The sequence below is a fragment of the Erigeron canadensis genome, chromosome 3 (genome assembly GCF_010389155.1).
Source record: "Erigeron canadensis isolate Cc75 chromosome 3, C_canadensis_v1, whole genome shotgun sequence".
NCBI classification, from domain to species: domain Eukaryota; kingdom Viridiplantae; phylum Streptophyta; class Magnoliopsida; order Asterales; family Asteraceae; genus Erigeron; species Erigeron canadensis.
This window is the reverse complement of record NC_057763.1, coordinates 47,166,989-47,193,896: the sequence shown is the minus strand read 5'-3', so window position 1 is coordinate 47,193,896 and position 26,908 is coordinate 47,166,989. Positions and strand designations below refer to the sequence as shown.

At 34.1% G+C, this 26,908-nt stretch overlaps 3 protein-coding genes across 3 annotated transcripts; 1 reads left to right on the top strand and 2 right to left on the bottom strand.

Annotated features, from left to right (window-relative positions):
• Positions 1–2,456: 2,456 nt before the first annotated feature.
• On the bottom strand, positions 2,457–8,819 carry LOC122593569 (heat shock 70 kDa protein 16-like). Its single transcript, XM_043765995.1, has 9 exons — positions 8,637–8,819; positions 6,330–7,564; positions 5,404–5,616; positions 5,199–5,294; positions 4,862–5,089; positions 4,527–4,673; positions 4,306–4,446; positions 3,645–3,733; positions 2,457–3,346 (listed from the first exon to the last, which is right to left on the bottom strand). Exons 2-9 carry the CDS (start codon positions 7,497–7,499, stop codon positions 2,770–2,772), a joined length of 2,661 nt encoding a protein of 886 aa, XP_043621930.1. The 5' UTR covers positions 7,500–7,564; positions 8,637–8,819; the 3' UTR covers positions 2,457–2,769.
• A 3,563-nt stretch (positions 8,820–12,382) lies between these two features.
• On the top strand, positions 12,383–13,438 carry LOC122593077 (15.4 kDa class V heat shock protein). The gene is made up of 2 exons (XM_043765422.1): positions 12,383–12,680; positions 12,913–13,438. Exons 1-2 carry the CDS (start codon positions 12,551–12,553, stop codon positions 13,185–13,187), a joined length of 405 nt encoding a protein of 134 aa, XP_043621357.1. The 5' UTR covers positions 12,383–12,550; the 3' UTR covers positions 13,188–13,438.
• LOC122592269 (abnormal spindle-like microcephaly-associated protein) lies at positions 13,390–21,506 on the bottom strand. Its single transcript, XM_043764458.1, has 21 exons — positions 21,190–21,506; positions 20,748–21,078; positions 19,591–20,065; positions 19,405–19,490; positions 19,174–19,287; positions 18,898–19,086; positions 18,751–18,816; positions 18,379–18,432; positions 18,153–18,275; positions 17,887–18,000; positions 17,457–17,564; positions 17,239–17,362; positions 17,011–17,133; positions 16,392–16,568; positions 15,745–16,307; positions 15,225–15,402; positions 14,930–15,093; positions 14,659–14,848; positions 14,002–14,227; positions 13,752–13,904; positions 13,390–13,665 (listed from the first exon to the last, which is right to left on the bottom strand). The coding sequence occupies exons 1-21, from the start codon at positions 21,504–21,506 to the stop codon at positions 13,578–13,580; spliced, it is 3,963 nt and encodes a 1,320-aa protein (XP_043620393.1). The 3' UTR covers positions 13,390–13,577.
• Positions 21,507–26,908: the final 5,402 nt, after the last annotated feature.

The window sequence follows — 26,908 nt, the reverse complement described above, 5'->3', positions numbered from 1 at the left end:
TAAATTATGTCTCTTCTAGACAAATTTATGGAAGCCAATTTAACCTGTACACCAATCGATCAGCTGTGATGTGAAGGAAACTCGTACATCTCGTGTTACATCCCACCAATCTAAGAATAATCATATCGAGGTGCTTGTCTACATGTTGGTTTGATAGACATCGAAGTACCAATCAAAAATAAACCTACTATACCTTATATTAAATAGAGTAAGCGGATATCGTATCAACGAGGAGTGTAGATGGTTATAGCCAAGTTGTAACGATTTTGTTTGTATTGTAACTTAACTTTAATTTTAAATAGCAAAGTAAAGATTAATTTAAGGAAAATGCAAATTAACAAACATGAAGCCAATTGAAGATTATGAACAATAATGGTAAAAGCATCCCTCCCGAATCCCAATATTCGGATTAAATCACCTAATTAATAAAAGGGAAAATTCTATAAAAAGGTAACTTATTTACATGAAATTTCTATTAAAGGTAACCTATTTTGTTTTCGTCTATTTAAAGGATCTTATTTTCAAAAAATTCCTAATAAAGGGTACATCGTTAGTTTTTGACAGACGAAGCTCGTTAAGTGTCACGTCACCGATGCCACGTCATCAGTTTTGATGACGTAGCACTTGACTTTGACTGGCCTAATTTCAAAGTCAAGTGCCACGTCATCAAAACTGATGACGTGACATTAGTGACGTGGCACTTAACGAGCTCCGTCTGTCAAAAACTAACGATATACCCTTTATTAGGAATTTTTTGAAAATAGGATCCTTAATAAAATTACCGAGTATTTAATCAAAATCACATTGACATAATTTCTAATAAGTGAAATGAACAATTTTAGGCACAACCTATTGTAATTAAACGACATGTCTTCATCCTTAAATTAATTGGACTCGGCACAAATCGTTAACTCACAATATATTGTCTTGTAAAAGTGAAAATCAAAATAATGTTGAATAACCTAAAACTTAGTCGGTCGGACATCTCCATTAGCATCTTCTCAATTGTTGATGAAGAAAATCCTTGTTGCATGATCTAACGATGGAAGGAATGATGATTCAATGATATGTATGTTTTTTTTAGAGTTTCTCACTTCAATTGCAGCAAAAGAAGATGTGTAAAACTGCAGATTTTCGACATTAAGTATTTACATTCGACGCCCTTCAAATTGAGCTAAAACTGAAAATCCCAACTGGGCCATAAATTTATGGTTATACCACCATAAATTTACAGTGGACCGTAAAAAGTGACCGTAATTCACGTCTGACTTTTTTCTTTCTCAAGATGAAAATTGTCCAAAATTGTACTGGCCATAAAATTACGGCCCTGGAGCAGAAAATTACGACCAGTTGTTTTTTCTGAGCATAAATTTACGGCTCCAAGATTATCATCAATTATATAAAATTAAAAACGGCCTTCACTATTTTAAAACATTTTTATCATCTTTATTCATGTTTTTACACCATTTTCGTCCAAATCTAATATATACACAATACATATCAAAGTAGGTTTATTCTTATTGAAAATGAATACAACTAATCATTATTAGACCATTTAAGATATGCCCAATCATCACTATCATGGTTCGGGCCCACTGCTTGCTCCACTGCTTGCTCCATTTGGTTTTTTGACCACATGTTTGTTCCTTTGGTTCGAGTCCACGGGTTTGTTCCTTTATTTTAAGTCAGCGGCTTGCTCCATTTTGTTTGAGGCCACGGGTTTGTTCCTTTGTCTAATCGTGGCGATAGGTGGAGTTGGGACGGTTAAGGCACGCACTTAATGAATATTTAAGGAGTGACCAGGATTTTAGCAATAGGTTTGTTTTCAAATGGACTCTTGAAAAATGCAATATTTTTGTTTGGAGTCACGAGACAGAGCAAATACCAACAGCGACGGCTCTTGCTAAATGCAATGTATACATTGAAGAAGGTTCGTGTGGCTTATGTGTTGAGGCCAACGAGACTGCTGAGCATCTTCTTTACACATCTGTTTTTAAGAGCATATTGACACTTGGGTGCATCCGTGCAAGGCTAGAGAGTTTTCTTTTTTTAGGATGAAAGACTTAATTGGTTGATAATTTGATATCCATACCTCCGTAAGCATGTGGGGATGGGAAAGCAATGGAAGAAAATATTGAAAGAGATCATTTTTGTGGCGTGTTGGTGTTTTTGGGAGCCAGAAATGACAATAGGTTGTCAGAAGTTGAGGTTGATACGGAAAAGATCATTTTCTATATGAATCAAAGTATAGAGATTTAAGTCGGGAAGATTGGTGCACGTTTAACATCTTGTAAATAATTTTGTGAATATGTTGTTCCCCTAACAATTTGTGGTGGGTTTATGAATAAAAGTTTACCTTTCAAAAATTTTTGAAGGAATAAAAGTCAATCACCCAGTTAGTCAATGAATCATACTCGGCATTCCTTGTGACAAAACTTCCGATTAACATGAAAAAATCATAAAAATAGTGCTGAATTATCAAATTAACGCATATACTTTGAATGTGTCCAGTAGCATATGTCTGAATGAAAGTACATGTAGATCACGGATGTAAAGTCAAAGTTTTCAAAAGAAAAAGAAGAAAAAAACACTAATGACCATGAAAGCACAAAAGTAGCTAGAATTCCATTTTCACCTCTAAAGTATGACTTGCTTTTCTTGTTTTTCGGTTGATACAGGTCAAAGTAACCAATACGCCAATCCATAAAAGCAGTCAAGGAAAGTAGGATACCTGAATATTCTCCCACCAGTCTAAAAATATTCACATCTTTAATCGAGTTCCATGTCATCAGGTTGGTCCATGCCCACAGCTTGCTTCATATGGTTTAAAGCCATCGGGGGTTTGTTTCTCTGTTTTAAGTCCACATGTTTGTTCCTTTGCATTGAGTCCACGGATTTGTTTCTTTGGTCCAAAGCCGCGGCTTGTTCCATTTGGTTCGGGTCCACAGGTTTGTTCCTTTCGTTCGAGTCGACGGGTTTGTTCCTTTGTTTCGATTCCGTGGGTTTGCTCCTTGGGTTTGAGTCCGCGGGTTTGCTCCTTGGGTTTGAGTTCACGAGTTTGCTTCTTGGGTCTGAGTCCACAGGACGGTCCCTTTGGTTTAAGTCCACTGGTAGATCTCTATGGTCCGCATGCTGATGACTTTCGTTCGAATCCACAAGTTGGTCACTTTGGCTTGAATCCATGGGTTGGTCCCTTTGGCGAGATTTCCCAGGTTGTTCCCTTAGTTCCGAGTTCACAGGTTGATCTCTTTGGTTCGAGACGATTGGCCGGTCCCTTTGGTCTGGATGCATGGATTTATCGTGATTAGCGAATTTAGGTTGGGACCCGATTATGTCTTTGCAATTCCTGGAAAGTTAACAGTACAAATGATAAGGTGAAAAGCTAATGATAAAAGTGAGGACTAAGGGAAAGTTTCACAATCCTTCGTATCACATACAAAGTGACCTAAGTCGTCTTTTTTGTAAAATAACAGAAAGTAACATGTCACAACACATGACAGTATGAATGAGATCAGGTCGATATTTTATTCAACCAACAATCATGCTCACTATATCATTCCTTAAGCTCTAACATTCAAAATATCCTGCTATCAATCCCAAATCTGAGAGTAGTCCCAATCAGAAAAAAGTTGGTTGAAACTAACCCCTCAAATAATACTATGACCTCTTTAATCCGAGGTATGGTCTGTTGACGATTCAACCACTCCTGAGCTCTATTGCATTCCTTTAAAAGCTGTCATAAAAAGTGAAAATGAGATGACAGAGGGACCAGAATCACAATCAATACTTAACAGCTATCTTTGATTACATCTTTCATATATCATGAGAATAAGTTTATAGTCACACAATCCCAGAACTACATTTGATGAAATATGATAGTTTGGACTCTGGAGATACAAATGTTGCTGCACCTTCTGTAACCACGATCTTAGAGTGAGCAATTTTAAATGGTTCAGTTCAATGATACTAATACATTGGAAACAGAAAAATCATTAAAAATGAACTTTTAATTGTTCTATTAAAAGATTTACACTGATATTGTAATAATGTGGTTTTGTGATCATGTTAAAAGCAAAGATTATTTGTAAATTTTCCAAAAAAACACCCAAAAGTGCCACATTATCCAACCCATCCATCTTACCATCTTTACTGAAACACAAGAAGAAATACCACGAAAATGTTACTACAAGTTACACTAATCTTCAAAGAAAGACTTATCATTTGGTTAAATGGAGATACAAGGAGTAAATATTTTCATGCATCAAACCGTCAAAGTGGTATATGATCGTATGTGATGGATTATACCTCAGCCTTCTTGTGAGAAGGCGACATTAATTTTGCGCCTGAACGATATTTTTCGATGCATGTTTGCATAGCTTTTGTAACTTCTGCTCTGGCTTTTTGCTCATTGTGTGAGTTGTATCTCCTTTCAATTGGATCCAATAACTGAATAGCAGTTGTTAGATGTGTAGACACTGTTACAAGAAACTAACAGTTTAATAATTAATGCTAGCATTTTTAGGCACCTTTTTAAGATATTTAAGTTTTCCAGTATAGTCTTCTTCACATTCATCATCGCTGTCTTCATATAGCCTGTCTTCAGTTTTTTGCAACAGATTTGTGATTTCCTCCTTCTCTGAATCTGTGACAAAGCTCCGGTAGGCACTCAAAAGCTACATTATAAAAAGTTCTGTCAATTCAACAGATCATATGACAACATAGTGCTCTACAAGAACGTTACTGATGAAAAGGATAGATTAAAAAAAAGACTCCAGGCAGGTTTTACTTTAGTCACTAAAAGCACAAGCAAAAAAATAGCAGGCAGGCAATGAACAGTTATATGGTTATTTTGAGCAAGTACCTTGCTACGAGTGTCGTAGACAAAAGACTCCAGGGTGTTCCTTTCGTCCTTAGTTTGCTCCACCTTTTTATCTTGCTCTGACAACATTAATTCTTTTTCTTGAGCTTTAAGTAGCTCATCTTCCGTAGTAGCAACATCTAAATTGTCAGAATATGCAAGATTATCAACCACCATCCTCTGCGGGTAAGCAAAGTAATCCAGAAAAGCATGGCGTTGCTCTTCTACAAGCTGAGCCATGAACATAATTGAGATCAACAACAGATACTTTTAGTGAAGCCATTCTCACAATCAGACCAAATAAATCCTGTTCATAGTTGGGTTAAGAAGCAATACTTACTGATGCCGATTTTATTTCAACAATTCCATGGTCATTAAGCTTCATCTTTAATTCAACATTCGCCTGTTCTGAAGCAGGAGTTTCAGACGATCCGATCTAAAACAACATTTAATTATTAACTAAAAGGTACAAATAGACAAAGTGTAGCAAATTTATGTACACATTCCTATCAAACATGTATGAGACAGATGTATGAGATTCTTACAGAAAAGCGACCAACTATAGGTGATATTCCTGTAGGGACATCCATCTTGTTGGAGTATAAAACCTGGAAATAAAATGAATTTTTTCCATGATGTTTAAGCAAAAAATGGCATGGCAATGGACTCCCTTTTGGAAAGATCATCAACTCTTGATGTGATTTGTCTTCCAGTTCATCTAAAGGAAGAGCTATTGAGTAAGGAAATATATCTTTAACCTGCAAACAATGAGTAACAAAACATAGGAACTTACAGAGTAGAGGTAAACTGGTGACAAAGATGCATACGTGTGCATGCAAAATGCTAGTGATATTAAGTTCCGTCTATAATGACTAAAAGCAAAGGCAATAGAGTTCTAGACAGATCCCAGCTAAACCAAAATGGATGCCTCAAGCAGTTCACTGCCCTTTTCATTCTAGTTGGAGTACAAGAACTCCAACTCAAAGGTCAATAACTCCATATATACAGTACACATTTTTATTCCCGAGCAGGGTAGAAACTCGAAATAAACTGTGATTTCCAAAAACATCAGTTATAACAGCCAATCTGCGAATTCAGATGGTTGGGTTTATTGTTGTTCAAACATACCTGCTTTTGACTTCTCAAATACGCATCAAGTATCAAAAGAATGAAAGCCAAATAAAATATAAAACTAGTTCAATAGGGACAGGTAACATTTGTCAAAAATTACTAAAGATTGTGTTACTTGATTGGCTTAAGAATAAATTTTTTTTATAGTAAAGCTCATTTGATTATTGTACTGTTACCTTAAAGGATAACTTAAAACATACTGAGACGAATATAACATCAGAGAAACATATGGAGGTTCACGTATATCAGTGATGCTAGTTAGAAAACTCAGTTTACGAATATGCCTATAGAAAAGTATGGACATGCAACACATAATTGCAAAAGAGTATTCGAGACATACCTTATAGTCTCGAACTTTTTGAGTAGGGCTAAGCATTGCACAACGAAGAGCACATCCTCTAGCAACACATTCACTAGCATTTAGAGTTCTTGTTGGTTCTTTCTGAAAAAAAGAAGTTAAAATTTTGGTAATAGCTGGTATACGGGATCCAGAACCAACAAGCTCAATAGTAGATAGCTTATCAATGGTTAGGCCAGAGTCCTCTAAGGCCTTAAGACAAGGCACCGTAACTCTTTTTAACAAATCAGATGACAGTTTCTCAAACTCTTCCCTCGTTATTATTCCTCTCACATCTTGATCTCCAATTAGACAATCAATACTAAGTGGTGCTTCTGCATTAGCACTCAGAACTTTCTTCACTTTCTCACATGATGTTCTAAGTCTTACAGAAGCACGGGCATTGGAATAAACATCGATATTTTGTTTCTCTTTAAACTGTGTTGCAAAATACGTGAATAAAACTTCATCAAAATCTCTACCTCCCAAGTTCTGATCAAACGAATGAGACAATATTTTCATTTTGCCTTCTTGAAAAGCGGCAACGGTCACCTGAGTGTCACAATGCCCAATGTCAACAAATACAACATTTGTTTGCCCTGAATCGGAGAGATCAGTCTTGTACATGCCGTAACCTAATGCAGTAGCAGTACAATCATGCATCAACCTCAAAGGATTTAAGCCAGCAATAAATGCAGCATCAAGGTACTCACGTCTTTGCAAGTCCGTAAAATAAGATGGAATCCCAATCACACAGTCTACAACAGCAGATTCAAGATTTTTTTCTGCTATCTGCTTTAGATGTGTAAACAACATCCCCAAAATCTCTACAGGAGTAAACTTCATTTTCTGTTTCAAGTACTCCAACTCAATCAAGATTCCACCACGAGGCCCCTCACTAGTCACGAAAGGGAGCAACTTAAGATCTTCCTGCACAACCGGGTCCTTATACACCCTACCAATTAACCTCTTGACCTGAGATATGGTTGATTTTGGATTGGCAGTAGCAGATGCAGCCCCTGCAGAGCCCAAAAACCTTTGCTTCTCACCAAATGACACCACAGATGGCGTCTCACGCTTTGATTCATCATTCAACAATACATCAATCCCACCACGTTTCGCAGCAGCAATAACACAGCTCTCATTCCCAATATCAAACCCAATCACACTCATTGTTAAAAAGTCTCAACAAAACACAATACTCTTGACAAAATACAGAACACGATCCTCGCCTACACCTATAATTCATTTAAACAAACAAATCGGTTCATACATAAACATCATTTGAAGCAACCATAATAACGACTATAAATAAAAGGTAACCTCCGTTCAAATATATATAAAGAAAAGGTAATCTCAATAAAAAAAAAAAAAAAACCAAAAACATCTAGAGTACAAAAATTATCTACTACATGCATTAAGAAATCAACATCATGAACCTGGTAGCAAAAAAAGCATCCAAATCATGAAGCTATACAAGCATTTCCATAGATCAAAAACAACTTAATCAACCAATCATAAAACGAAAGGCTAAGTCCATGAAAAAGTATTCAAAAAAGCCTATACATCATATTTCCAGGCCATACGTCTTTTGTGTGTAACAAACATATGTATTTCTTACTTTTAAATGTAGCCTGCCTAACCACCTTTTACTTAGTCAAGTAGCAAGTGATTTATTTTCCCCTGGCTAGTGTGGCTGCCATATAAGTTGTCACATCAACTACATACAACTTACAAGACGTCAAATACAGATAATACGAATACACACACACACACACACACATGGGGATATATACCGCGTAGTGAAGTGATCAAGTGAGAACCAAAATAATTGAGAGAACCGTGCGAACCACTACAAAACCATCTCTGAGGGTTTAATATCCAACCGTCCTTATCTCGTGAATCGCCGCCCCTTTAGAACAAGGCCTGTACCGTATCCATACGTTTTCAACGCATAACCAATACGATTTTTTATTTAAAAGAAAAAAAGGTTAAATTTTTTTTAGAATGGGTTTTATTAAAAGAAAAGGAAACAAACAAAAATTCAAAAACCACACCAAAAAGGAGAAAGAGGAAGGAAACTAGTGGTTCTCACATTAACCCTACCCCTATACGTGTATATATATATAACAGTTTGAAAAAGCTGGAGGCACACAATTCTGAAATACAAATTGTCTGTAATTAAATAAAAAATACCGATCTAGTCTAGGTATGATGATCCTACCAAATTAAGAAGATGAATGTATATATGGAATAAATAGGAAGGAATTAAAAATAAAAAAAAAAAAAGGAGGAGGGAGGGGTGTAAACCTGCGGATTCAATCAACTGTGTGTGTGGAAAAAAAAAAGGTGTTGACAAACAAGAACGATTAAATAAAACGTAGGATGAATTCGAATAGTCGTCGGGGAATTGAAGACGACTTATTGATTAACTTTTGTTCTTTCTGTTATATAAAATTGATTTATTTATTTATTGATGATCGTCTGACGTTTACTTTTGAAGTTTCCCTCCCTAGTAGCACGGCCCTGGGAGTTGGAAAGGATGGAGGTATTTATTCCTTCCCCTACTAACACAAAATTAATAATAAGTCAGAGGAATGGGCATGTATAGAGAGTCTTGAATTTTGACTAATGGCTATTCATTATCTAATTAAATGCTAAAATTAAGTCGTATAAACATAATAAACAAACTTAAAATTATCAACAAAATGTTCGGGATTTATCATTAAATCATTAAAATCATTTACATTAAATTACAAGCCAAACCAAGTCAAAGTTCACAAATGTTACATAATGACCAGTTGGGACAGTTTATGCACCGACCAACTATCCACTATTGGGTATAAAAGTATAAAACCCCTAAGTGGGCGTTTAGTTGAGAAAAAAAACGTTTGTTTTCTATTGTTGTGTTTCAAAAAAACGTGGAAAACAGAAAACACAATCAAATCATAGTCTTCCAAAACGATTTTCAAGAAAACAAAAAACATCGTTTTTCACTTTTCCATGGGAAATTAAAAAACACAATTCTATTGTTTTCCAATTTTCATTTTGCATTTTCTAAATTTTAGAAACTTCGAATCATATTAATTATTTTTCTACGCCAACACTTAACATAACTATACTATCTTTTTACATCATTTGTTTTTGGATAAGAATTTCTAAAGTTAATCTAATTTTATAGGTAAATTTGGATTATCTTACGCTATTATATTAAAATCAATTATCAAGATTAAAACTTAACTATCTAATTTTGACCTCTATTTCAATTGGTTAAAGTTGTTAGAACTTTACCTGAAGCAACTTTAAGAATCTCTATCCATTAATAACCATGCAACCGCCGTCGGCTCCTCTACCAGCGTCGCCGAATCACCGTCATTGCATTGTGCTGTTATTATTTTAGTGGTTAGCCGATATCGAACTGATTTGATAAAAATGTTGTGATAACATCATTTGAACAATTGAACCAGTGGTGAGTTCATGTTTGGAAGACATTGGATGGATGTGGATATTGAGTAAGGTCAACCAAAAATCTTCATTATAAGGTCTTTCGATTCCGTATATACATTATGCAATACTGATATGAAATTTGTATACAGTACCTTTTAATACAACATTATTATGCAATTTACTTTGTTCTTTCTAGTATTTTGGTGATCCCCGTTTATATTATTTTAACTTTTATCTAAAAGTTATGCCCATTAATTACATCTTTCCATATCCAGTAATGGTTTAGGTATTTACTAGGATTAGAGAAATTATCTGGATTTGGTCCTGGGATTTGACTTGAAAGATTAAAGCTTGAATCTTTTTCGGTATATCATGTTAAAGTTTTTTTCATAGTTGTTGGCCAGAATCTTTCTATCAATGTTTACTTTTAATTGACTTTGATTTTAGATTCTGAAAGCGTTAGGGATTTATTACAGTATGGATGGACATTTGAAAATGTTGTTTACGAGATACTGTGAGCAATTTGGTTTAGAACTGGGAAGATGATGCTTTCTTAAATGACAAAAGGGATGCAAAACTATCCTTAGATAACCTAATTGAGCTAATAACAGTTCGATGCTCTGAAAAGAAACAAAAAAAAGTACACGGGAATTCTACACAATAAGCCATTATTTATACATAACTATATGTCAGTAACTACACATTATTTAGAGGCTAAACGTTGCATCATCTCTATTTTTACTCCTAAAATACCCCAACTATTTCTAAACACATTTATGCTAGGGATGAACCCTGAATTTCTCCTAAGTGACATGAGTCTACTGAGTGGAAAAACCCCACATCAGCCAATAATAACATATTTACATGCATTTTTTTAATAAGGGGCAAGGGTGTAGTGCCAATTTTTTTGGCAAATTGGCAAGTTTTGGCATGTTTCGAAGAATGATAAATCGGCATGTGGCGTTGCCAAAAACTAGCCAAAATTAGTGGTATAGAAAACAAAACTCGTCAATTTCATAACACAGCAAAGGTAACCGAAATATGAATAAAACTTGCCGAAAAATGACCTTTTTTGTATAAAATAAAACTTGGGCTCATAATTTGGGGGTCGGGAATTTCGGAAGTCGGAGACGCCATGGCTGCTAACCCGAAGGTTTACCCCGCCAAGATACGCCTCGAATCATCTGAATCCCATTTTTAGGAACATTTGTATCATCATGGCCTATTTAACTGGCAACCTAAAAAACTGTTCAACGATATCATCATCGGCTAAGAACTACTTTTTTCGGCTACCTATTGCTTTAATATAACAAAATCCGGCAATGCTACCGCTACACTACCAAGCTAATCACAAACAAGCAATTAACAGCAATGTAAAACAATAAATATACATAAATATACGTATAAGCAACAGCAGTATAGCCGGAAACCCAAGAACAGGTTCGCCGGAAAACAAACCGTCGTAAGTAGCAGAACCAGCAGCAGCAACAGTTAACCATAAACCCCAAAAAGGGATCGCCGGAAAACCACAGTCGCCGTAGCAACAGCAGCAGCAACACTCTCATCGGAAAACCCAAGAAAGGGCTCACCGTAAAACCGATGTAACATGCAGCAGCACCAGCAGTTCACAGGGAACCCAAGAAAGGGCTCGCCCAAAAATCGAACCAACAAAAGCAACAGGAACCATATCAATTAACCCGGAAACCCCAAAAACGGGATCGCCGGAAAACTGAACCAACAAGTAATCACATAACCAACTACACCCTTGCACAAGCCAAACAAAGTTTTGGCCGTAAAAAGTGAATGTTTTTGGCCCGTCACGACCGGAAACCCCAAAAAGGGGTTTCGGATCTCACCGGAAAGGGTGATATATCACGTTAGGAGCATTGGCAAGTTTTATCGGCACGTATTCCGGCAATAGAATCCAAGAAAAACGTAGATCAAGCCTCAAAATCGAAAACCCCTAAATTGATTTTTTAGGTTTCTGGCGAAGTAAAGAGGATTGGCACAAGAACCAAAAAAAAGGTCACAAGTACACGCTCCTAACGTTCACAAGGATCGGCCAAAACATGCCAATATATATAGCCAAAACTAGTCGATACACGTGCTATAGTGTAGTTGATACTTGCCGATGGTTTTTGCTGATAAAACAAGCTAACTACACACTTGCCCTTAAGTTATCTTACTCTTTTGTTGGAAAAGCCAAAAAGGAAAAGCTTGCAGCTACTGACATGCATGTTACTTTTATGATATTGGTTAAATTTTTATTTTTTTATTTATAGAATTTACACTTTTCTGAGAAATGTGTAATGTGATATTGTGGCCAGTCCAAGACTCCAAGTTCTCATGTATAATAATGACTTTTGGAAGGCTTTTAATTAGCACCAATAAAGGAAACTTTGGCAAATTCATATCCACTTAATTATGATTTATTTAAAAAAAAAAAAAAATTAATTATGATTTATACTAGAGGATAAATAAGTCATTTCTCCATTATAAAATTCTCAATCAGAACCTCAAATTCAGTGACAAATTATTAAACAAAAATATCTTGAATGGATAGGGTTTTGTGTTTTTTGTTAAATGGCAATGGCCAAACTCCAACCCTTTAATAAAGCAGTGCTTCAAACAAACCACCCAAATTGTAACTATATAATAAAGCAAACCAACCATTCCTCCCTTTTCATTCTTCCTATCTGTTTTTGTTTCTTTTCCCAGAATTATCAGATCTTGGTTCTTTTTTGCCAAGAAAATTTTCTGTAAAAAAAGCAAGAGAAATGGAATTCTACCGTACTTCTTGGCATTCTTATTTTCCCTTGCAACTTTTGTTTCCTTACCTCAAACCCAATAATCACGTTGATCAGAACGAAACCCCTGAATCTCACATTTTCATAGCCGAGATCCCTGGTAACCTATCTTCATTTCTTGATATTACTAAGTTTTGTTGAATGTTAAAGACGACACCTTCTTAGGGGCAGGTCTTGAGCCAAATATCCAAATGGTGTGGTTTACCTATGCATTTCTTGATGTTAAATGGTTAAAGTTTTGTTGTATGTTACATAAATCCAGATTACAAGGATTTTTTTTTAAAAACCTTTTTTTAGTTTATTTATTCGGGGTGGTTTACATATGTATGCAGGTGTTAGAAAAGAGGAAATTTGTGTGGAAGTTGAAGACTCGATGTATCTTATTATTCGTACAGAATCAGCAGATGATACTGTGACAACCGCTGGTGGTCGGACTTTTATGAGAAAATTCAGGCTGCCAGATACCATTGATGTGGATGGAATTTCTGCTTGTCACGAAAATGGGGTGTTGACAGTTACTGTGCCAAGATCTTTTGTTAGAAAGGGTTTTTACGTTGAACCAGCCGATCTGCCACAGCAAAAGGAAAATCTTGCTAGGGCTGCTTGAATCCTTCAAACTTGAAAACTTTTGTTGAATTTGATAATATTTAAGGTGCTTATAATGGCATTGTTGTGGGGAGATATGTTAAATTCATTTAGATGTAGGGTTTAGTTGATCGATACAGAAAGCAACCACTAATTGTCAAAACATATATGTTTGATATGGTTGTCATTCATCTTGTGTATGATGGATTTGGAAGACTAAATGATTGATTATCTAACTTCAAATTCAATAAGATGACAGTTCCAATTTACAAATTCATCCAAAATCCTAGTACTTCAATCCTTGGATCAGCACAAAATGTATGTTCTAAATCAAGCTAGATTTCCTGCAGAAAAATCCCTAATAACTAAAAGAGAAAAACAAAACCACAATGCTTCCAGGTTGGAATCTGTCTTACCCTTTGGTTATCAATTTTAAAATTTGAACGGCTTCTTTCAATCTTCGATCTGTCTGTTCCTTTGTTGCCATGGTTCGTGGATTCCTGCATATGCAATTAAAGAATTAACGAATTACAAGAGAGCTTTATAGCAACCATCCAAAGAAATGAATAGTATATTTTTTTTTTACCTTTTGTTGCCTGCTTTCTTCTTAAGATCTTCAAGAAGATTATGCAATCTCTTTACTAATGCATGTAGATTACGCAATCCTTCAACACCTTTCTTGTTCGAACATATATTTCGCAGAACATCAGCTGCAATAAAGTATGTGTCTTCCTTGTTCCTGCATCCCAATAATAGGAGCATTTGATTAAGTAAAACAGGAATCCTGTTATATGAATACAAACCATATAGTGAAGAAATTTAAAGTCTTTGCATACCTTATGAATTCCCGTAGAATTATCTGACACGATCCAGAAGTGCCAATGACCTCTTCATTCAAATGAGGATGTCGTGTAAGGTTTCTAAAAGTAGAAAGTGTGTGCCTTAGAACCTCCTGATCAGCAATGCTTTGACTAATTGAACGGATTAGTTCAAGTAGTGTATTGATGGCCCCAGCATCCACAAGCTTCTCACAGCATTTCTGAGAGTGTAGTGTAGCCATATCTATGAAAAAATAATCCTGGGTCACAACTTCATTCGTCTAACATCGAATGGCCAAAACAAGTAGAAACACTCTCTCTCATTGCTCTCATTACACGAAAATAGGGACCCACATAATGAACATGTTGAATGACGAAATTGAAATAAACAGTTGCATTCAAAATCACCTTGCATAAAGAACCTGTGTACTATTCATTTGTGCAATTTTGCCACAAACACGAGCCTGACTCTATTTTCCCTATTTGGGATCCAAGCTCGCAATGAAAATATAGTAGTAATAATTAGACCTTGGCCTTTTTTATTCTGTTTTAAAAGAGTGTTGCATAAATTATGCGCAAAATTGCAATATAGGAGTGCACTGGGTCCTAATCTCCATTTTCTTAAAAAACCTGAATGATCCAAATGAATCAGACCTTAATAAAGAGGATGCTTACCAAGAGTTGCACAAGTATGAAGGATGCCACTAACACTCTTCGTATTTTTCAGTTCTGAAAGTGCTGCAATGAGCCTGTTAATTATACGCATGCCATCGTCCACATTCACAGCAGCCATCTGCACCCTCAATCGTATATCTGATAGCTTTCCTCTTGCATGTTTTCGCTCAACATACCCTTTCCAATAAGACTGTAAACAAGATTCAGTTCACAGTTATTGCCTTACCTGTTGGGCATAATGAACTTAAGAACAAAAGTTTATGTTACCCACTTGGATCACTGCAATACGATGTCTCCTTTGAGCTGTTGCTCTTCTAGCAATCCACCCTCGAACATTTGATTGGATCACTATTGCTGATTCTGTTCTTGTTTGGGATTGTAATATGCCATCATGATTGCAGTCTGATCTTGCATCTTCTTGATTCGAAGACAACCCTTTGTTCCATACAATTTAACATGTTCGATATCAGTATAATCAAAATACAATATAGACTTCTAACAGTGTATGTGGGTCTCAACGTTCAAATGGCTAAAATAAGTTAAATAATTAAAACAACCAGACTTACTTGAAGTGATCTTTCTAGCAATGCACCCCCTTACAATTTGCTGGATTACAATAGCAGAATTTGTATAGCATTTGAAAGCCTTGAAGCTTTTAAAACACCGAAAATCACTTTGGATCCTTGTTGCAGCCTCCTTTTGCAACAGAAACCTCCTTCTCGTCAACCAACCACGGCAAATACTCTGCATTCATAAGATTACAAAAGTGATGATCTTTAGGATAAAATAAAACAGATATAATATTTTTCCTCACCAACGTCAACAGAACAGTTGCACTAGAACAAATTAAATGGTTGTACATGTCATTCGAGACTCTTAAAAGTGGAGAGAAATTGTAAAAATCTCCGCACTTGCACAAAGGCTTACGGAGAAATCGGCTCTTATTGAAGCACTTACAATTGTATACTTTTTATACAGCTTATATTGAAAATACGATCATTACTACAATATGCATGCCCCATGGACATATATAGAATGTACATAACTGATAGGTGCCATTTTAATGCATATATATTAACGTCTTACTTGGATGAGAACGATGACATGCCTACACCTGCATGCTGCTCTACGAGCAATCCATCCCCGTGTATGTGACTGAATAGTGACCGCTGACTTATTTTCAAGTTTGTAGTGCTTCATGTATTTTGTAAACCTATATACCCTTTGCAGCTTCATAACTGCTTGCTTCGTTTTCAGGAAACAGTTTCTTGACAACCATTGGCGATAGTGACTTTGGATTCTTGTTGCTGCTTGTTTATGACTCAAGAAACTCTTCCTAACAAGATATCTGCGATAACAACTTTGAATTTTTACCGTTGCTTGCTTCTGATTCAACAAACTTTTTCTTAGTAGCCATCCATGAAAATGAATTTCAATTCTTTTCGCCGCTTGCTTTTGCTCCAAGAAGCTTTTCCTTAATATCCAACTACGAATGCATTTCTGAATTACTACGGCGGCATCAGTTTGACGCTTTTGGTTAATAAAATATCGCACGGCATGTTGAACGATTACTACAGAACGTTTGAGTTTGATGAAAGCATGTCTGTCAACTAAACATCTGGAAATCCTTTTTGACCGGTTCGTTTCATCTGTAAAAATTAAGAGCTAGATTGGAATGATAAGATATTAGAAATGTATAAATGAGATGAAAAGCTAAAATATAAGCTTAATACCGCATGATGGTTCATCGATCTTAATTGTACTGAGCTTTGTAATGGATGAGATATTCTTAACAGTTAGCCAAACACGGATAGCAGTCTGCAGATAATAAATTGTATTCCTTGTTCTTTTATACTTCTGGTGTTCAACCAATTTCCTGAAACTTGATTGTATGATTTTTGCAGCATTTTCTGCAACCAGTAAGAAACATTATTATAACAGTCATCAGAAAACATCTTTACAAAACATAATCAAGTACTAATAAGATCACATTATCTCCATCATTGCGTTTATCTCAACATGTATTCCAAATGTTCCTTATTTAACGGGAGTAAGTAACCACTACAGGTAAAATGGATGATTTTGTACAGAAAGTGAAGCACAGTAAACTTCACTGACATTACATTTCCGCAAGTGCTCTGAATGCACTCATTATGCAACAAAAAACGGTTACTAAGTCCCCTAATTGAGCCTGTATATATATATATATATATCATATGGTCACCTTTATGTTTCAGTCTATTACGGCCGTGTGTATGTTGCTTAAGCAATATGTAAAGGATGTGAGTCATTAAACAAGGGTTTTGGCCATGTTATAAGTGCAACTAAAGATAGAAAAAAAAAAAGAATAACCTCTTTGCTTATCACTTGCGTCTTTTTGCAATGCTGTGTAAACTGGTGTCTCATTAGCTTTGCTGTTATGTTGAGCCATTTCCTTCCACCAAGCCATGATAGTCTCAAATTTTTTCCCATGGTCTACATGAAAATAGAAATACATAAAATAAACAGTCGTGGTAGATTCAGTAACAAAACCAATCGACTTTGCAAATAAGTATAACCACGATTACGAGTTTTAGAAACCTTCATTGTGGTTCTGATGAGCCTCTTCTATATTTTCATGATTTCCTAGTAGTTTTTCTCGTCTGATACATTTCCTTTCTGAATTTTGATTATGACCTAAGAGCTTATGGAAGTTTATCTGTAGCTGGTATATAGAAAAGTGAGTGTCATAATGTTAAAAAGATGCTAGTCACCAATGTATTTACAGTAACCCCTCAAGTGGACGGAATAGACATTACCAGATTTCTCTTGACAATTAACTGAGATGAGAGAAAAACCAACAGGATGATCACACCCCGATCGCTGCATGCACCTTTATATTCAAGTATATCACTAACTTGAAGAACCTGAACAGGGAAAACCAAGAAACGGGATCATAACTGCTTTTAAAAAATTCAAAATAGTCAAAAAATTCAAGTTCTCTAATAATTGAATCAGATAATTAGCTATAACGAGATGTGGTTCAGGAGATAGAAATTTCAATGTGCTTCTATGCTACATGGAGTTGTAATGATCACTTTTGATAGTGTTGAGTGTTTAGAAACTTTGATTATTTAGGTACAGATATATAAGAGGATATATAAAATTATACTTTCTACCCTTCAAAGTAGAGAATGACAGACAAGGAAGTAAGTCACAATTCTTACTTGTATATAACAATTAACATACCTCTGGGAAATTTCCCAAAAGCGTTGTCAGCTTTTGTGACAGCAAGAAGTTGTGCACTGCATCAACATAATCTGAAGCTGACATAATTGATACTTTGTTTGCTTCCTTTAGGTCCTAGAGATTTATAAAGATATCTCTTAGTCTCGGAACTAATTGTCTATCTAGTAGCCACTCCTTGCTTTGATGAGTTAACAATAAGAATTATCATAAATAATAATAGAAAAAAGAGGAGCAAAATATAACTTTAACATGCTAAGAGTACATACTCTGTTAGACCTAGTATCGGGGTGTTCTTTCCGAAAATAAAAATCAAGCAAGCACCACATGGCTTTACCATCAACCAATGAAGCAAAGTTCTCAACCTTCAAATCATAATTATCACATATAGCCTGCATACATGAACAGGGTAAAAAGACTCAACGCTGTTACTACTTAACAGTTCACATGATACAACTATTTCATACAAGTAAAGTTACTGAAAAGTAATCTGACCTTGATCCACTCGAGAAGCATCTCCAGGTGGCTTGAGGTGTTCGGAAATATCTGCTAAGATGCAGAAAAGCCTATGGATAAAACTTGACAAAATTATGTCTTAAATGATTTGAAACAACTTTCCCCTGAATCAAATAGTATGTTTCAAACTTTTCCTTGACATGCTTTCAAAATAAAAAATATCATTTATATTAACATAATTATCCTCGCGTCTTACCCAAAAAAAAAACCTTATCATCACATTCTTGCAAAATTCAATTGTTTTTAGCATTTGCTACAAGCATAAAATTTACCACAAATATGACAGTCTAACCAGTCTAACACTTGTTAGCAATTTAAAAATTGTGGAATTTACAGAAATAAAATGCCTACCACTTGAGGTCCACGAATATTGGTGATTTCATCACATACATGTTTGTTGTTGATCAGAAGTGGCAACTGCAGGTAATATACAAACTCCAATTAATCATTAGAAATAAGAACTTTTATTTACTTAAAGTATTAAAATTTCAACTAAACCTGTAGATGAACAAAGATATTCCATAGTAGTGAGATTATAAGCTCCTTATCACCATTAACAATATCTTCTGTTAAAATCTCAGTTCCATCTTCATCACATAATGGAACTCGAATCTGCTTCAGATATTTTAGAGAAATCTCACAGTTTACCAAATGCTTCTTTCGATCATCTGATGGGACAACCACTTTCTGCCCAACAAAGAACGAAATTTAACCTTGTGTGTGGTTACATAGGAATTGAAGACATTTAGCGTTGCTTTAGTTTAATAAACCAACCTTAAGAATAGAGGTGTCATGTTGTAAGAGTTGAATGACTCTACATAGAAGGACCCCATCTTGTAGATCATGAAAAAGATCAGTCACCTTGAATTCATACTTGACAAGAGGATTCTGCACAATATAAACAAGAACACAATCAATTGTATGAATCTTTAAACCCCTCGGGCACATATATTTCAAGTAACATGTGGAATAATAAAACCATTATTTAGATCACTTCTAACAGACCTGTTGGTAAGAAACCTTGTACCCTATAATTGTGAGGTGTGTAAGAAGATTACCAACTCCATGCATGACATCAGGTGATAAGAAATCTACGCATGCCAAAAACCATTAATCAGGTAACTTCCAAAGTCAGGCAATAAGTTGTAGACGTACGAATTTGATACATAATGAGATACAAATCGTATTTACCAGAAATCACTTCACCACTTGATTTGATAGTTGCTCGAGGTGTGAACAACATAGGTGAACCACCATCAAGGCCATCTATACCATAACTGATAGGCAAGCTGCTGTGTGATTTAGCTCGATCAAGTATGAGAGCTAGCAATAAAAACTTCTTTAAGATAACACTCCCCAGTTTTTCATAATAACCCGGTCTGTACAACCCGTCAACCAACTTGTTATAAATGTAGGCCTTTGCTAGTCCAGAATGCGAAAAGAACAATTTTTCAGCTACCATTTTCAAAAAGGAAATTTCGTGTTCCAAAGTCATATCAATGTTTGGCTTTGGCAACAATGATTCACCACCAAATATTATATAAAGCCCAATCCTTAACCAAACAGGGTTATAACTCATTAAGACCTTCAAGGCATTCTCTTTCATTCCTACATCAGTAACTATCGGGCAATGAGCCTTCATCTTTAGTCTTCCTTCATCAATATTCTGAAATGCGAATATCTTATACCAATCAGCCAAGAAACCATTTCAACTATTTGTTATTATTAGCTATAGATCTGTAAGTCTATACCTAACATAAGCCCATAAATAAACAACAAACACTGTAGATCTATAAAAACATTAGCCAATAGAGAAACAGTTAGTAACTTTTTGTAGCACAAGACATGGCATCAAGTATATCGAGGCAACTAATAAGGCTTAAGTAAATCAACATTACATTATCTATTATCTATAATCTCAAAGGTTAAGTAATCAGGCACGAAACTGTTTTAACTATTATCTGATATCGTGATAACTAACATACGCACATAAAGAAAAACAAACAAAGTAACAAACCTTTGTAAGATGAGTCATGACATCAAGAATTTCGTTGCAACTAGGAAGGCTCAAGTAGCACGACGTTATAGTAAATCAGCCACAACACTTTATTCGCTATATGTTATCACCATATCTAACACACGCCCATATAGATACAACAAACAACCTTTCGTAACCCAAGTCATAACATCAACAATCTTGGGGCAACTAATAAGGCTTGATGAGTAAACAGACATCTTAGTAAATTGAGCACAGAACTATTTCAACTATTTATTTCTTTTTAAATAATCATTTTTAAACTATTTATTATCATAGTAAGCACGTAAAGAAAACAAACAAACAAACGTACCTTTGCAACACGAGTCATGACATCAAGAATCTCGTGGCAACTAGTAAGGCTCAAATAAAGGGACATTCTCTCGTTCAAATCATCCAAGCTGCAAATATCCCCAAGGGAAACCTTCAAGCGCGAATAACTAGAACTCGAAAACTTGTTTTCCGCTTCACCCTTATAAACCCACAACATATCTTTTTGACGTTTTGGGCCACGCCATTCTCGATCCACTGCCACTCCACCGCAGTGAGACGCACTATACCTCTTCCCACCCGAAAACACAGCAGATGATGACTCATCACAAGAATCTTCACCATTAAATCTCGATATCTCAATACCACAAGACCTTCAATTTTTGAAAAACAAAAAACAAGTCAATCAATCAAGAAACATGATAACCAAAAAAAATAAAAAATTAAGGGGGTGTTTGGAAATGGGTTTTGAAAGAAATCCAAACCTGGGGTTTTCAAACAAGAAATTAAGCCAAACCGTTAAAGATTTCGCTAACGACTTCAAAGACTTTTCTTTATCAGTTTGAGTCTTTCTTGAAGATTTTGATTGCTCGAGTTCGACCGCTTTGAGTTTTTTAGCAGCAAGGGAATACCGGGGGCCGTGGCGAACACTCGAGAATGACGACTTAGGAGTTTGTTTAGAAGCAGTGAAGAATGGTGTTTCAAAATTGTGAGTTTTAGGGTTTGTTTTTCTTGGGGTTTTGAAATTCGATATATCCCGAAACATTGGTGATGGGATTTGCTGCTCTTGTTTTTGATCCATTTTATTTTCTTCAGAACTTTTGGGTAAAATGATTCTTCCGGTGTCGGAAAAATGATCTACAGAATGTATGAGTACTGAAGAGTGGGAGGGTAATAAATTTGAATTTCAAACAACCCTGGTTTTGGGCGGTGATTAATGGTAATGTCTCCTTCCGTTTCTTTCTTTCTCCCAAATTAATATTTCCAATTTAAGGCGTCCATTATTTTATTTTTTTTTAAACACATATCGGATAAATAGCTGGCAGTCTAACACCTAACTTTGTTGCGCCCACAAAGGGTTTGAATCTTGGTAACCCTGTAAAAGGTTTATTCTTTCATGTATAAATGGATATAACGTTAATGGGGATAGGGTATGCATTTTTAAAGGGAGCGGTGATCCGTACATCATATATTATTGATCGTGCACCGCTAAGTTGTTGTCTGGGAAGAGGGGGTGTAGTATATTTTCTGATGTTTTTAGCTCTATTAATTCTAAGTATTGGGTATAAGGATAGTCGTTAAACAAAATATATAAATCAAAGTTTTTAAAAATAATAGAAGTATGTTAAATAAAAACTATATAAAATTCAAATAGATTAAGTACAAATTAAATAACGAAACATATGAAGATTAACTCTATATCAATATTGATTCCAATTAACCCCTATTTTCAATTTTTTTTTATTTGCAAATTCGTTACTTTTGTTTATTAATTTGTAATAATTAGTTAAATAGAAAATTTATAAAGAAGGAAAAAATGTTAGATAATGAAATAGGTGAAAAAAAAGCAGTTGGATCTTTCGATCTCCTGAAGTTGTAACCAAATACAAATTCCTATCCCTTTTTCTTAGATTATGTATTTATATGTGTCCAAAGAAAGAAAAGAAGGCCAAAAACAAATATGCAACATTTTTAGAAAAAAAACCCAAAAATAAATATGCATATATGGTATAAACTTTTATATAATTATAAAAATACATATCAATAACAAAGACCATCTCGAATACTTTGATTTTCTTCGAGTTGTTACAATCTGAAATAGTCCATATATGCACAACACGAAGTCGTAGATGATTGTTAACATGTGTTATGTTAATATCTTCAAGATGAACTAATGTGGTCCTATTTTATTGTAGTTGAAGAATAAGCCATGATCAACCTCTAATAGACAACAAACTAAATTAAAATAAATGAATAATAATAATAACATTAAGAATTCAATGTCAAATAATAATGATTAAACATGAATAATATATATATATATATATATAAACGCTTTTTGTTTGTTGAGTAAGTCGAACTTTTTTTTTCTTTTGTTGAGAATTCGTGAGGTAGTGAACTTTTTTTTCGTTGGGAATTCCTGAGGGTTTTTTCTTAGAACTAAATTAAAAGAGATGAATAATAATAATAACATAAGAATTCAATGTCAAATAATAATGATTAAACATAAGCAAAATATATATTAAAAAAATAATTTTTTGTTTGTTGATTAAATTGATTTTTTTTATGTCAAAGAATAATGATTAAACATGAACAAAATATATTAAAAAAACCTTTCTTATTTGTTGAGTAAGTCGATTTTTTTTTTTTTTTTGATAATTTGTGAGGTACTCGAACCTTTTTTTGTTGTTGTTGAGAATTCGTGAGTGTTTTTCCTAAGTTGTATATATATAATAAATTTTGAAAGAGTTTTAAGGATAAAAAGATTTTTTTTATATATTTTTTAATAGAATATAGGTCAATCTAGAAAATTAATAAAAGTATAGAAAAAATAATAATTAATTAGGATGGAGAATTAGGCTTAAAGAGAGGGATTAGGGGTGCCGAGTATACCCTTAACCTCCTCATTTAGTTATATTATAGATAAATATATATTATTAAAATATAAAAGTTAAAAACTGAAAAACAACCAAAAAAAAAATTATTATTGTTTCATTGTATACATACTCAAATCACATTTGTAAATGAAAAACATGAACACATGAGAATCTGGTAGACATGTACTTGGTTTTGAAATATTGTTTTTGTTACCCGTTCCTAGAGATCAAAGTGTCTCTTGATTTTCACATCTTCAGACAGATATCTAATGTAAATCAGATTTGAAACTATTTAGTCTTATTGTTTGAATTCTAATTAAAATTGAAAACAAAAATGTACAAGAACGTCAAACTAAACTATGATATATATTATTCTGTATATATACTCGGGTTGTAGTCGGTTTTTCGGTATGAAAGGTTGGACTAAGATCACGATTTGAAAATCGAAGCCTTTAAATGGTTGTCAAGGCTGCATAGTCACTAACAGCAAGGCACTATAACAGTTTCAATGTCTCTTTGTCCCATTAAGAATGTCATATTTTGAATGTTTAAAGTCAATTTTTTAAAATTAACATTAAATAATTTTTTTTGTTATCTAATACTTAATGAAAGTTGTACAAATTCGATTCTGTTTTAGAGGTGTATTCATTGATATGACTTTCATTATTGTAACTTATATAACAAAAAAAAAATACAATTTAAGGTCAAAGTTTAAAAATAAAGAATTTATATATTTGAATTTGACACTTTTAATGAAATAAAGGTAATATTTATGCTATCCTCGTTTCTTTCCGATCAAAATTATATATTAGTCTTAGAGAAAACTTATTAATTTATAATCCCTTATAAAGAGAATATGATTAACAAATTAAGCATATTTTTTTTTCCCAAAATACCCTACTTAAACATAAAAAAAAAATTACACCCTCCTTTCTTCATTCTCTCTAATTATTATACACTCTCATCGACCTTCTATCACCCTCTGTCGCCACCCTCCTTCTCCACCGCCTCCTCGATCTCCACCACCGTCTCCCATTTATATTTTTCTCGCCTTCTAGCCGTCGTAATGCGCGGGCACTATGGTCGTATTAATAAATAATGTTTTTTTAGTCTGAACTAATTTTTTTTTTTTTTGTAAATGTGACTTGAGGTCGATGGCATTTTCCATGAGCTAAGAGATGTTTGCTAAAAAGGAAATAAAGAATCATAGATGATGAAAATAATAATATTAATAATGAGTATTGGGAAAGAAAATGTATTATTATATGGTACGATAGTTTATTAATATAAAAAAATACCAAGTTTAAAATAATAATAAATTTTGATACATATAACATCATTAAGATAATTTTTTTTTTCATTCTCACCCATTTTTTTTTTTCATTCTCATTTTTCATTACAAACAAACAAAGAAAGTTTTTTCTTTACACTTTCTCTCCTTTCCATTCCATCATACCAAGTACTCCTTTATTTTCAAAAAAAAAAAACAAATCAGTTGATTTAGAAACTACAAACAAATACTTATGCTAAATATTAGAAAAACTTATTGGTAATATGGTATTACTTGTATGATGAAAGCTTACTGCTATTTTTGTATGCGAACTATAATCGTTATAGTTCTGGAAACTTAGAGAAAAAAGCTATGTAAGTTACCTATGCGATAAATATTTTTGGTAAATATAAAAAGTCACAATCCCCATTTAAAAAAACGAGATGGGTACTTGCGCAATGCGGTGACAGTGGTGACAATGGGTGGTAGTAACGATATGATTATTAATCTAAAAGTAATTGACGTAAATGGTAGTGTAATTATTTTATGGTTAAGAGATGTATCTTTTGTAAATAACTTTATTTAGAATATTATAGAGATATTAGGTGAAAATATTTAAATTAATTAATAAAGAAGATAGATAATTTGGATAAATATGGGTGTAAAATATTTTATGGATATATTGGGTAGATTTAGAGTGTGAGTTAAGAATGTGTTAAAAAATAAGGGTATTTTATGTATTTTAAAGGTGGAAAGTTGAAAAGAGAGGAGAGTGATTTGTTTATCTATATCTATACTCTATTAATAAACAAACTACTCTTCCTTTTTTTCAACTATCTACCTTTAAAAAACCCGAAAATACCCTTAATTTTTAACATATTTCTAACTCACACACTAAACTTACCCAATATATCCTAAATAATTTTACACTCATATTTATCAAAACTATCTATCTCATTTATTTATTAATTTAAATATTTTCACCTAAGATTTCTACAATATTTACAAAAGATACATCTATTAACCATAAAATAACTACACTACCATTTACATTAATTACTTTTAGATTAATAACCACATCATTATCACCACCGCCACTAGCACCACCTGTTGCCGCCACCGCAGCCACATTGCACAGGTACCAATCTTGTTAATATAGTATAGATAGATGTGTATATCTTGTATGCTAACCAAAAGGAAGTTATTACCCCCATTTAATATTAAATTTGTATCCTTTTTTTCGGCCCGGCTTGAAACATGAGCTTTTTTGGTTCATACATGGATTGAACCGTGGGCCGAGATGCATGAATACATAGAACCAAATACTGGGTTGAGGTACTTAGTTATGTTCATTTTTTTTTTGGTTCAATTTCGGTCCGATTCCTCGGTTTTATCTGTTTGAACGCATCATGAACACATCTTGTTGTCTTAACCAAGTTTAAGGTAAAGAATTACTTGTTTAATAAATCCTGAATTTAAACTCTATCAATGGGGAATCATTTAAGACTTTGAGACATTTCGTGAAAAAACAAATCTCTGTTTCACAAAATCATTTGGTGATGGTTATTAAGGGGCAATGGTGTAGTCAACTTGTTTTATCGGCAAATCGACAACCCTATAGCACATGCATCGGCAACTTTAATTGGCAAGTTTGGCAAGTTTCATCGGCTAGTTTTGACCGATGCAAGTGAACGTTGGGGAGCCTTTTTTTATTTTAAATATGGTCAAATATGCATCGACAACTTTAATTGGCAAATTGGCAACTTTTTGCACTATACCAAGGAATTTGACAAGATTTTAGCTAGTTTTGGCAAGATTTTTGGTATGACAATTGACATGGTATTATTAGCCTATTTTTTTTTTTTGCCAAACTTGCTAATTTGCCAATACATTAACACTAAACCCTTGCCCTTACAAATTTATTTATGTTTATACTATAAAAAAAAACATTATTTGACTTGTTTTGAAAAGTATTATCAACCAACTAAAAGATAGATGGATTTGGACAAGAAGTAAAAATAGCAGTTTTGCGGTAAAGAATGTCAAAGAATTTTTGAGAAAAGGGAGAAATCAAGATGAGAATGTTGTTCTCAAATGGTCAAGATGGGTAACAAAGAAGTGTAACATCTTTATGTGGCGGGTATCATTGAACAGAGCACCGACATTGGTCGCCTTGAGAACTAGGAATTGCTACTTTGGCAGCATGGTTTGTGGTATGTGTCAGGAAGGAGATGAATCAATTGATCATATTTTATGCTCATGTGAAATCGCCTTGAAAATATGGTACAGAATAGGATTATGGTGTAAGGTCAATCCAATTTTTCTTTTCTCAGCTAG